Genomic DNA, 12,435 nt, shown 5'->3' on the forward strand with positions numbered 1-12,435 from the left:
AAAATGCGCCTAATCTGGTGTGTTAACTTTTTACTGGCAGGCTTTGTAAGAGATCAGTTCCTGTCTGTCTGCACCACTCCAATTTTATGCTGGACAAGTAGCATCTGTCTTTCTGCAGTCAGCATAAAGCCGGCATAAAACTGACATAATCTATGCATCAGGTCCCCCGGTTAATTTGACAGAGAAACAATGGTGTGACCGCATCGGAGCTGAATCAGTTTTGTCCTGCTGTCTAATCAGTGGCACTGAGACCTTGCGCTAATGGTGATGGAAGAGCTGCCCTAGCCCAATGCCCCGACCCCGCTGCTGTTTCGCATTCAGGTTGCTTTGACCAGAACCAAACGCACTCATTCACCGGGAGCAAGGAATGGAGCAGAGCTAACTCTGCTTTCCCAGTTTCCCGAAATAGCAGGGGAATACTCCTGCCGCCCCCTCGCTCCCGCAGTTTGCTGGGCTGCATCTCCCTGTCTACTTATACCCGCACCGCCGCCGCTGCAGCAGCATCCCGGCGGGCAGCACCGAGAGGCGCTGACAGGGCGGCGGAGGGCAGGAGGGGAGCGCAGGGAGGGGGCCCGGCCGGAGCAGCCCCTCAGGCGCAGCGCCCACATCCCGGCCGCTCCGCCGCCGCTGCCGCGCCGCCTCCCCGCCCGCCCGGCGGCGATGCCAGAGCCGAGGACGCTGTCATCTTAAAGAGCGCAGGGGAGGGACCGTGTGCAAGGGAGGAGGCGGGCGCCGGCAGCGGCAGCAGCAGCAGCATCTCCGCGGGAGCCGCCTCACGAAGGCGCGCTCCCGGCCGCCCCGCTCGCCGCCCCGGCCTCCAGCGCGCCGCCGCCTCCCCGGGCAGCGGGGCTCGCCCGCCCGCTCGCCAGCCCAGGCGTGCCCGCCGCCGGGGCCGCCGCAGGGCCGGGGGAGGCGAGCGCGGCCTCGGCGCGTCCCGGGCGGCCGGCGGGGGAGGAGGGGGCCGCGGCTGCGGCGGGGCGGACCGCGCTCGGCGGCGGCGGCTGCCGCAGGCGGCCCCGACCCCCATCCCCGGGCCGGGCCGGCCGTGCCGGTGCCGCCCCTCGGCCGCGCCCGCCCCCTGGCTGCCTGCTCGGCGGCGCGGCAGTGCCGGCGGGGCTATGGCTGCGGAGGAGGTGCTGCAGGGCGCAGACCACTACAAGAGCGAGATCGAGCGGCTGACCCGGGAGCTCTCCGAGACGACCCACGAGAAGATCCAGGCGGCGGAGTATGGGCTGGTGGTGCTGGAGGAGAAGCTCACCCTCAAACAGCAGTACGATGAGCTGGAGGCGGAGTATGACGGCCTCAAGCAGGAGCTGGAGCAGCTGAAGGAGGTGAGGCAGCCCGGGCTTTTGTCTCGGCCGGGGGCTGCGGGCAGGTGCGGGCGCCCCACGCGTGTCCCTGCCCGGCCCTGCAGGTGGGCGCTGCGCGGGCCCCGAGCGGCTGCGGGCTCCGCTCCGGGCTGGGGAGGAGGGCATTCCCGGGGCCGGGGATCAGCCGGGACCGTGGAGCTTAAGGACGGATTACACGAGAGCGCAACCCCCTTGCCCTGAGACATTTCCCCCGGGCCGCGCTCCGGCTCCGGCAGCCTCCCTCAAGTTGTGGGAACTGGCGTTTGCGGCAGGGGAGGGTCCCCCGTCCTACCTGCGCCGCATCGCCCAAGGGTTTTTTAGGGAGAGCAGAGGAAAGAGTGGATTGAGAGCTGGGCCAACGCAGTGCATAAGGAGTCGGGATCTCTGTAAACAGCTGTCTGCAGTGCGTGAGGAGAGAGACAATTCCTTTTGAAGTTATTTATAGACCCGCTTTAGTCTGCCAGCGAGGGGAACCGCTGCCATTGGGAGGGGGGGCGGATATACAGCACTCTCGAGGTCACCCATCAGTGGAAATTAAACTTCTGCGTCATGCTGAAAGGGTGAAATATTTGACTGGGGGAGTGATTTGGGGTTATCTTTCGAATGTGTTTTTGTAACACTCCAAGTGTGAAGTAGGTGGGTGTTACACCTTGCCCGTCAGCTCTGCTAAACATGACTCTTACTCAAAAAAATCATCACCGTCCCTATGTTCATCCTTAAGGGAAGTAACTTGAGGCTGGTAACAGTGCATGTACGTGGGAGCTACGGCAGGGCTGTGTGTGCGCACGTATGCAGCACTCACTGCTCTGCACCTCATGCTGTTTTTGTACCGTCTCAGAATGTAACTGACTAGGTTTTGTAAACAGAAGGTAAAGCATCAAACAGATATTCTTCCTGATTTACAATGTATGTTTTTGTTCCACAAAAACCCCAAAACAGAACAAAAATCCCCTGCTATATAAAGTCGGTAGAAATTCTGTTAGAATTAATGACATGAAACCATGAACATATTCCATATGGAGGAAATACACTTAAAAAAACTCAGGTTATTTCTCTTTATATTCTTCTCTAGACTACTAACTGATGCCCTTTTGGAAGTGTTTTTAATAAAATAAGGGTTTCATTTTACTTGCAGGTAAGTGAGTTATGCCACAGACTTGGTTCAGTGTCCAGAAGAGTTGAGAACATTTTATTTTCAATATGAAGAATAAAGCTGTTTTTCAGAAAAACCTATTGGTTTCCTTAAACTTGATCTCTGCCTCCCTGCCCCCCCTGAGCCTGTGGGGTAGGCTCAGGACTTGTGAAACCAAAATTACAGAGTGAGGGATGGAGATAGATAACTTGGCACTGGCATGAAGGCAGTGCTGTTTGAAATGACCTGACAGTAACAGAGGAACAGAATTAAAAGGGGAAAGTGCAATGCAGTTTCTAGGGGAAAAAAGAAGATGATGAAGAAGGAGATAAGCAAAGCTGCAGGTAGCTGTTATCCCACCATGATCATGTACAAAAGAAGACTGATGAGAAGCCAGGATGGCACATGGCCATGGATAGGAGAGATAGTGCAAGGAATTGACTTGAAATTATGAAACTAGGGGGATTAGTCAACCAATGCAATTAATTGAAATCAAAGATGGGCACAGACTCTCTTCTTGCTTACCTCTCCTTGAAGTCAGTGCATGCCCTGCAGCCCAGAATATCTGCTGTGGGTCCAGGCCTTCATGCTGTGCCAGCCCCAGCATGGATGCTGAGGGGATGTTCACAGAGGGAGGGACAGGAGAAATCCCATGGCTTGCCTGATGCCAGGCAAGAGTGGAGCTTCTCCAGTTTCCAATCCAGACCCAGGGCTCTCTATTTCAGAGCTCTCCTTAGCAGCAGGTAGGGCATTTCCATCCCCCACCTAGGCTGCAAGCAATTGTTTTCTTGCCTTTAACCTTCATAGCAGGAACCACACTGATTCTTACTGCACATGCACTCTGCAAAGGAGAATTTTCTCTTAGCCCTTGCTGTTGCTGTAATCTGTTTTCTGCTTCTGTCTAGCACCTCCATGATGACAGTTCCCTCAGCACAAGCCAGACCTGTACTGGTGAGACACAAGCAAATGGTGCTTCCAGCAACACCAGTGAGGCAGAATTCAGGTAGTTCAGGCAAATTGTCCTGTGGAGTGTGGATGTGGGGCTGTAGGGTTCTGAATGAAAGCTCTCAGGGGGCAGAGAAGTCCAAAGACACATTTTTGGTTTAGTAAAGCACCATCCAAAATGCATGGAGGAGAGTTTTTTTGTGTCCTTCCTCCAGCAGGCCCTTGCAAGAATGTGCTGCCCAGTGGTAGGACATTGAATGCCAAGACTGACTGACAGACAGACACACAGACAGGGATCTGTGCTGTGCTCTTACTTCACTGCATTTGCATCCTCTTTGAAGCCATATTGGGGCATGGAAGCTAGGCCTCAGATTTGTGCTAAAATAAGCAGTTTGTCCATTCCCAAGGAACAGTAGATGCAGGAGGGTGGCCAGGATCATGTTAGGACAATTTCCTCTCCTTCTGCAGACCTTCTCTGAACAGATTCACTTACTGGGGTTGACTGTTTTTGTGACAAGTCTTAATTTTTTAACAGTTTTATTACTGATTGCTGGTGTTCTGTTGTTGGGACCTCATTGTATTTATTACTCAGTTGAAGAGCTGCCTATCTTTAACTTTACTCAGCCATGCTTTGGCAGACTGGGATCTGAAGATTTCTCCTATCCTCCTTGGCAATCCAAACCTCCAGTGGACTTGAGCAGTCCTTTTCCATATAAATGGCAATACCTCTGCTGTACAATAATTTCCATCATTGGAGAGTGAAATGGGAAACTAAGGCCATTATAGGATGTTGAAGTAAAAGCAAATTACAATATATTACATTAAATATTAATACTTGTATACAGGATATATGCTATCCACCCTGCAATATGAATTGTTTTGATAACCTCTGATTTTTCTTCTGCTGAGTTCAGAGGTCTCTGCTTTAGCCCAAGATTTTGATGTTTTGGGCCATGAGATGAATTCATGTTGCAAAACCACTATTATTATTTAAAGCTTTATTAATTTTCATAGGGTTTGGGTTGGTTTTTTTTTCTCAGTCTGAAAATGATGTTTCTCTAGTCAGTTACATTTCAGTCTAGTATAATTTTGGATCTTTGGTGAAACACTGTCATTTTAGAGCCCCTGTTATGAATGTTATTTTAGCTGATGTGCCTTTTATTCTACAGTCCATAAAAATTCAGAGACTAGGACTTGCTATTAGCCATGGGATTGAAGGTAGCTTGTTTTCATTGTCTTGCTGAGCTGGGAGTTTGTCATCATATTTTATGTAAAGCATCTTCCAGTGGTTTTATTATATCTGCTCTTACATGTTCACATTGCATTTGCTGTAAGAATAATGTGTGTTGTTAGTTCTGTTTCATTTAATGAAAGTGTAAAATGGCTTCATATTGATCTTCTTGCCTGTTTACTGTTGCTGTCCCTGCTTTAGCATGGGGTCCCTTCCAGCCTCAGCCATTCCATGATTCTCTGATCAGCCACTGGACACTGGTGGTCCATGAAGTTTTTAAAGCACAGAATTATCAGTCACATCTGCTCATGATTAAATGGGGATGGAAGGCTTTGGTGTCCAACTCTGCAAGAGTTAGGCCTGGGAAATCCTAGCAGAGATTCCTCTTTGGGAATCAAATCATGGATGTGGCATGATGTTGACTCCTTGACTCCCTCTCTGACTGACTGATTTAGGCAATGGCTTCTTGGCTTTTATGTATTTCATTCTATGGAGACAAACTCTTCTGGGTTGCACAGGGCACTGGATATCTGATTCCCAGGCAGTTTGGTGCTTGCTTTACTTAAAAGCAAATTATGCATGGTAAATGCTTGGAAACCGGACTAGTGGTGAGTAGCCTTGTCTTTGGCAGGTGTTTGTTTTCTTTGCCTCACAGAAATTTTGTATCAATGATCATGAAGTGGTTACTCAGTTTACTAATAGGACTTCCAGGAGTAATTCTTGGTCTGTGTCTGAAAGAGTTTTTTGAGGAGTTGAGCTGGAGGTCTCTCTGGCTGCTTCTTTTGTGTTCTGCTCTTCCTTGCATGATTTCAGCACAGGTGATTCAATCTCCATCTCTCCTCTACTGAAGTGACCCTGCCACTCCAGCTCCCCCACTGTTCTCCAAAACCTCTTGCCTTCCTGCTGCTTGAATCACCTCTGCCTCTTCCATCTTTGAAGTGTACATTTGGTGGGACTTCTCTGGATCCAAAAAGGCTGGAGGAGAGGGAGACTCCTCCCAACACATATCCTAAATACAGCCCTCTTAAATGTAGATTCTTATACACACCCATCTACATCACAGGATGCTTAGGAAAGTGTGAAGCAGCTCATAAATCGCACTGAGATGTTCTAAATTCTCCCCACAGCTGAATGTGTTCCAAATATGGATCTTGGGAGCTGTGAACTGCTGCCATCTCAGTGTATCTTTACACCTCCTTCCAGTGGCAGCTCTGTGGGCTTGTGTTGGATGAGGCGAAACATTTTGGGCATCTCATCCTGATCTCACCACTTTGTCCTTGGTGCCTGCTCAGGTTGTGTCACTCAGGAAGGCTTTGCAACCCAGCACCCAGCTCAGAGATGAGCACATTCAGTTATTACAGGCTGGGGACAAACTGACTGACTGGGGGTCAGGTCTGTGGCAAAGGATTTGGGAATCCTCCAGGACAGTAAGCTGAATGTTGGACAGTGGTGTGTGTCCTGACACTGAGAATTCTGTCAGCATCCTGGACCTTTAGTGGCAGAAGCAGAGCTGGTAAATTGAGAGAAGTGGTTATCACTTCCAGACTGGCAGTTGTTAAACCACATCTAGAAAACAGCATCCAGTTTGGGCACCCTTAATATAAGAAAGATACGGATAAACTGGATTGCATTCAGCAAAGGACCACCAAGATGGCCAGGGGTTGTGTTTTGCGGAGAAAAGAAGAAACTTCACAACTTTATAAAAGTTGTAAAGCTCGGTATGTTTATTTACGACGCCGGACGCACACGGAGAAAATTCTCCTCAAAAGGCATGCGTACCCCTGAAAATTTCAGACCTGCTTTTATCCCCCTTCCAAATGCATATGCATACAGTTTCACAATCAGTTCATACATATTCATCCTGCATGATATTTAGCACCAGTTCTTCTTTATCAAAGGAATTTCTAGGTTGGGGCAAATTGACCTCGTGGTCTTTTCTGTTTTTCTTTCTCTGTCTCCTTGCTGTCTCGGCATGCGAGTTTTTCCTTCAGCTTTGGCCTCACAGACTTTTCACCGTTGTTAGGCACTTCACCTAATTCAGGATGGATCCCTACTCTGTCTCAGTTGTAACAGTCAGGAGCTTGCCCTGTGAGGAGAGGCTGAGGGGGCTGAGCTTCTTCAGCCTGGAAAAGAGGGCTGTGAGGGACTCAGCATCAGCCTGTCCATGGACACAAAGTGTATTGAGATGTCAGAGCCAGGCATTTTGTGGAAGTGCCCTGTACCTCTAGTTGGAGGCCTGTCACTAGTGGTGTCCCCCAGGGGTTGGTATTGGGTCCAGTATTGTTTTAACTTATCAATGACTTGGATGAAGGGGCAGATGCCTCCTCAGCAAGTTCACTGCTGACACAAAACTAAGAGGAATGGTTGATACCCCAGAGGGCTGTGAGCCCTCCAGAAGGACCTCGACAGAGATGGGACAGATGGGCACAGAAGAACCTCCTGAAATTCAGAAAAGGCAAGTGAAGGATCGTGTACCTGGGGAGGGATAACCCATGCACCTGGCTGGGTGCTGGCCTGCTGGGAAGCAGCTCTGTAGAGAAGGACCTGGAGGTCCTGCTGGACAACAAGCTGTCCATGAGCCAGAGAAGTGTCCTTGTGGTGAAGAAGGCCAGTGGTGTCCTGGGGTGCATTGGGAAGAGCATTGCCAGCAGGTTGTGGGGGGGAATGGATCCTGCCCCTCTGCTCAGCCCTGGTGAGGCACATCTGGAGTGCAGTGTCCAGTTCTGGGATCCTCAGGACAAGACAGACACGGAGCTCCTGGAGCAGATCCAGCAGAGGGTGACGAAGATGATGAAGGGACTGGAGCATCTCTCTTACAGGGTAGGCTGAGGGAGCTGGAGCTGTTCAGCCTCGAGAAGAGACAAAGGAGAGGGGACCTTATCAATGTCAGTAGTATCTAAAGGGAGGGTGTCAAGAGGATGGACCAGGTTCTTTCTGGTGGTCCTGAGCACTAGGACAAGAGGCAATGGGCAGAAATTGTTGCACAGCAAGTTCCACCTTAACATGAGGGAGAACTTCTTCGCTGTGTGGGTCACTTAGCCCTGGAAGGGGTTGCCCAGAGTGGTTGTGGAATCTCCTTCCCTGGAGGAAGGGAGGTTGGAGTAGCTGACCTCCAGCTGTCCCTTCCAGCTGCAGCCATCCTGTGATTCTGTGAAGGGTGGGAACACAAGAGGTAACTGACATGAATTCAAACTACAGAGGTTCAGACTGAATTTAAGGCAGATCTCTTTCCCTGTGAGCACGGGCAGTCCCACGGGTGTTGCCCATAGAGGTCATGAAGTCTCTTTCCATGGAACTTTTCAAGTCCCAGCTGGACACAGCCCTCAGGAACCTGTGAGTGCAGAGCTGGTCCTGCTGTGAGAGGAGGTTGCCCTAGGGAAGAAAGGGGGCAGGCAGCAAGGGGCCTTGAGGAGTTCAAAGTCTCTTAAGGGTGCCCACTGTGCACATCTAAATTCGAGTGGCGTGTTGCAGTGAGTTACCCTAGGCACAGTCATGTCCTACCTGGAAACAGTGACTGTTGGCAGGCCCACAGCCTCACTTTGTGCCTGAATTTCATTTTCTCTTGCTTGTTATTAAGTCTGCAGTGACCTGGGGTTACTAAGGGCGGAGTTGGTTGTGCTCATCTCTCAGCAAGACAATCCTACATCTCCTCCTGCCATTCCTGCCCCTGTTCTGGCTCTCAGCTGTGCAACTGTTCATACTGTCACAGCAGGGTGGGAAACTAGCCTCAGTTAAAAATAACTGAGGAGGGGTTCTTGCTGTCTGTAACCCAGATTGGTTTCATCATCTGATTCCCAATACCTCCCAAAAACTGTTTTAAAGATTAGCACGATGAGGGGAGTGATGAATACAGGGGGAAGAGTGGGATACTGATGTTGAGAGAGATGCTCATCAAATTACATCAGGATTGCTTCCTCCAAGAGGAAATGAATCCTGTGCATTAGCCTACAGAAAACATAAGCAGCTGGAATCATGTTAGGGGAAATTAGAACTATTGCTGGAGCTTTGGCAGCACACAAAGAAAAATGTAGATGAAGCTTTTGGGTTTTTTTCCAGGAACCTGTATTCCCAGTTGCTCTCAGTAATTGTGTTTTATCCTTAGCAGCCAGTACAGATGAACATGCAATATTAGTCCTCCTATGGTAGCCAGCCCTTTAGCAGGGATGGTCAGCTTTCAGCACTGGGGCTCACATATTCACAAAACAAATCTAAATCTTCAGTTTGTTTTCTCCCAATAGTTATTTTTTTTTTCATTTTATTCTTTCATCAAATAAATCTCTTTCTAATCTGAGCAATTCTGATTGAATCAGTCATCTGGGTTGAACTCCTCAGAGATAAATGGAAGTATCAACTGGATTTTATGTCATGGAAAAGTAAATTTTCCATAGATTTTCTAGGAAGTATTGGATTAGTACCAAATCTAATATGACTGATTGGGGTGTTAATGGGTGAGACACAAATTATCATTATTAACTACTTCCTGTGTAAGGCCTATGAATAGAAAATTGGGGGTCACAGGAGAGATTTTAATCTGAAGGTCCCCATCTGTTTGGAATTAGGCCTTTTTACAGTGGATTAGAAAAGAAATAATTTGCTAGCATCTATTGACCTTCCTTTAGGTGAAATACTTTTTCCTTCCCTTCTGTGTTGCCTAGTGGATTTTCTTTTTCAGGGTGTGTGTGTGCAGTCTGTGTGCACAACAGCATTCAGGGCGAACACCTGGCTTTATTCAAAGTGCAGGAGGGGCAAAACAGTGGTGGAGAAAATGGGATTTGGCATAAAATAGTAATTTGTGAGCATTCATCATGGCAAAATGAGGAGCATTCTCAAAGTCAGATAGAGTGAATTTGCACCTGGGCAACTTTTATATACCTTACACAGTTGGCAGTGGGAGGAAAATACATGCAGGATCCTGTGTTTTTGTGTATTGAGGGCTTCTAGAAGAAGAGCTTTCTTCTTGAGATTGAATGTGGTTTTTCTTCAGTACCTCATTCTCTTAGGTTTCTGCATCAGTGTTTTCTCCACATGGACAATGAGAGTAAAATCCAAATCACCACTTGCTCCTGCCTCCCTTTTGCCTCTGTTATAAATTTCCCTTCCCTTTGTCTGATACCTGAGGGGGTAATGTTTAATTCAGCACAATTCTGCACTGTACTGTTTTTTTGGGGGGAGTGATGATTTTAAATTACAATGACAGAGACTGAAAAGCATGCATTCATTTCTGCTGAATTGTCTTACATTCCTTCTGTGACTTCCACAGCCTTCTTCTTTCCTCATTTCCTTGAGAAATCAAAACCACTCATTTTATGTGGGAGGAGAGAGAGTATTTGCCTAATTTAGAGGAATTGATATAGCATGTAGAGACATGAATGTGCCCTTTGTCCCTTTATCACTTGCATCTCTCACAGCACATAATTATGAGGAGAAACCAGCAATTTTTTGTACTGTACTGTGAATGCAGACTGTGAGTAGAGACCAGCTACAGATGGAAGAAGCTGGGACTAGTCAGAAGGTGAAAAATGTGCATGAGCAAGGGCAGGTGCCTAAAGCTGAGGTAGGCAGGTAGAAATTAAGCTAGGTTGCAGATTAGTGTTTTGTTGGTGTCTCTACTTCTCTGCAAAGAGTAGTATTAAAAATAATTTTGGGATTATAATATTTATGCTTCTGAATTTCTTTCACTAGCAAAGTTTAATTAACTTGGTAGTTAAAAGAAGGAGCAGGCCACTGTCCTAAATCTATGGTTTTGGGACAGACCTATGAGACACCAAAAGGCTTTCACTAAGACTGAAATGTGTCCAGTCCCATTTTCTTCATCTCTCTTGGGGTTCCTCCCTCTCTGTCTGCAGCCTGATTCTCATTCTTGTACATCTCCTGCTCATGATGGTGTATGTACTTTCACAATTTTTTTTTCAGTCTTTGCCCTATATCTTCCTTAGTATTAATTTGCTGCTCTCTAAGATGTGGAACTGATTGTTTTGTATTACAGAACCTTTTTGTCATTGTGTGAATGTAAGAAATCTGGCCAATTTTGGCAGATTAGACCTTCCATACTATGCTCAGATATTGTAAGGACATGAGGGGCTCCTAGAAATGTTGTTTCAAAATACTTTGAAATGTTGTTTTAGCAGGGACTGAAAATGAAAAAACCAAGGATTTGTCCACTCTGCTTTGTAGCCGCCTCACTGTGGTGTTGTGAGGTCTCCAGGATGAGGTGAGAGATGAGAATTTGACTCTGTGTTTTCAGAAGGCTGATTTATTATTCTATTCTATTCTATTCTATTCTATTCTATTCTATTCTATTCTATTCTATTCTATTCTATTCTATTCTATTCTATTCTAGAAATGCTCTACTAAAACTGTACTAAAGAAAGAGAAAGGAGACATCAGAAGGCTTAGCAAGAATAATGAAAGCTTAGAGTTCAACACAGCTGGCTGTGATTGGTCATTAATTAAAAACAATTCACATGGAACCAATCAAAGATGCACCTGTTGGTAAACAGTTTCCAGACCACATTCCCAAGCAATCAGATAATTATTGTTTTCATTCTTTTCTGAGGCCTCTCAGCTTCCCAGGAGAAGATCCTGGGCAAAGGGGATTTTTCAGAAAATATCATAGTAACACCTCACCATGAGAATCATCCTTGGGAAGATCACGTTTAGGGCAGCTGTAAAATCAGATTGGCTGTGTGGATGCAGAGGAAGAAGACACCTTTCCATAAGGCTTCAGGAAACTCAACCCCCTTTAAAAAAACTAATTGTATGGTTTCTGGAATTATTTGTTTAAGCCCAGACAAGACAGCTGATGCCCAGTGAGTTTAGATAACCCACTCAGACCTTTTGATCAGCACTGGAATGGGGCCCATTATCCACATGGTGCTTCCATACCTTCTCCACACCTTTGCTCCCCTGAATCACACCTAAGTTACCCCTGCACTGTCTTCAGCCCCTCTACACAACCAGTTCTCCAGCTGGTGGAGACAGCACTGTGCTGAGCCAAGAAGCATCAAAGACATCCTCAGTCAGTCACCTCTGGGGAGGTTTCAGCTAAATTATATGAACTTTACTTCCTGGTGGTTTGGGTTTTTTCAGTCTGTGTTTGTTTGTTTTAAATTCTGGGATCTCTCAGAGCTCACAGGTGACACACAGGTGGCGGGGCAGTGCTGTGCATTTGATTTATACTCTGTCAAGTACAAATCTTGTAGTCTGTCAGCACCAAAGGGGCTTTCCTTGTATACCTTAGTCACTCTGGATGGATTTAAATGTCAGTGCACTGAGAATGAGCTGCACAGTGCTGCTGTTTGTCATCACTGCCTAATGACTGATTCCCACTGAGGAAGCTGGAAGCTGCTAATAGCTGCAGTTTTAACTTCTGTTTTGGATACTTAGAGGGGGAAACCCAGCTCCTAGTAGTTGTAAAGCTCAGATAGGAGGAAGCCAAAAGCAGACTTTTAAGGATAAAGATAGGAATTTGGGTCAGGCAAAGGGAACAGGTGGCTTGGTGAAACAATTAATTTATAAAAGCTTGGCTCTTGGCCAGATATGAACACAGCATGATTTGGATTTTGTCTTTTTGAGGACTGGAGTATTGTCTACTCACAAGGCAAGGTGCAGGATGCCAAACTGCACTGCATCCTCGCCCTGCCTAGAAAGGTGCAACTCTCATCGTTTTGGCATTTGAGTGTTAACAGAGCTGGAGCATTTGGTCTGGAGGCAGATGGAGAGTTCACAGTTGGGTTAAAGTGCCTGTGTAGTCATTGCCTCTGGTTCTCTATTTGATG

General features: G+C 47.4%; 1 protein-coding gene across 9 annotated transcripts in view; it reads left to right on the plus strand.

The window, feature by feature from the left end:
- Nucleotides 1-1,006: 1,006 nt before the first annotated feature.
- BICD1 (BICD cargo adaptor 1) overlaps nucleotides 1,007-12,435 on the plus strand; it is a 171,839-nt gene continuing 160,410 nt past the window's right edge. For 4 of the 9 annotated variants that reach the window (XM_064737641.1, XM_064737658.1, XM_064737647.1 and 1 more), the window contains exon 1: nucleotides 1,009-1,331. In XM_064737641.1, the coding sequence (XP_064593711.1) occupies nucleotides 1,119-1,331 (213 nt within the window). In that variant the 5' untranslated portion in view covers nucleotides 1,009-1,118. Of the gene's footprint in view, nucleotides 1,332-12,435 lie in introns of all 9 variants that reach the window. The other 5 variants (XM_064737621.1, XM_064737627.1, XM_064737634.1 and 2 more) reach the window with 2 other exon arrangements.

The sequence above is a fragment of the Zonotrichia leucophrys genome, chromosome 1A, assembly GCF_028769735.1.
Source record: "Zonotrichia leucophrys gambelii isolate GWCS_2022_RI chromosome 1A, RI_Zleu_2.0, whole genome shotgun sequence".
NCBI classification, from domain to species: domain Eukaryota; kingdom Metazoa; phylum Chordata; class Aves; order Passeriformes; family Passerellidae; genus Zonotrichia; species Zonotrichia leucophrys.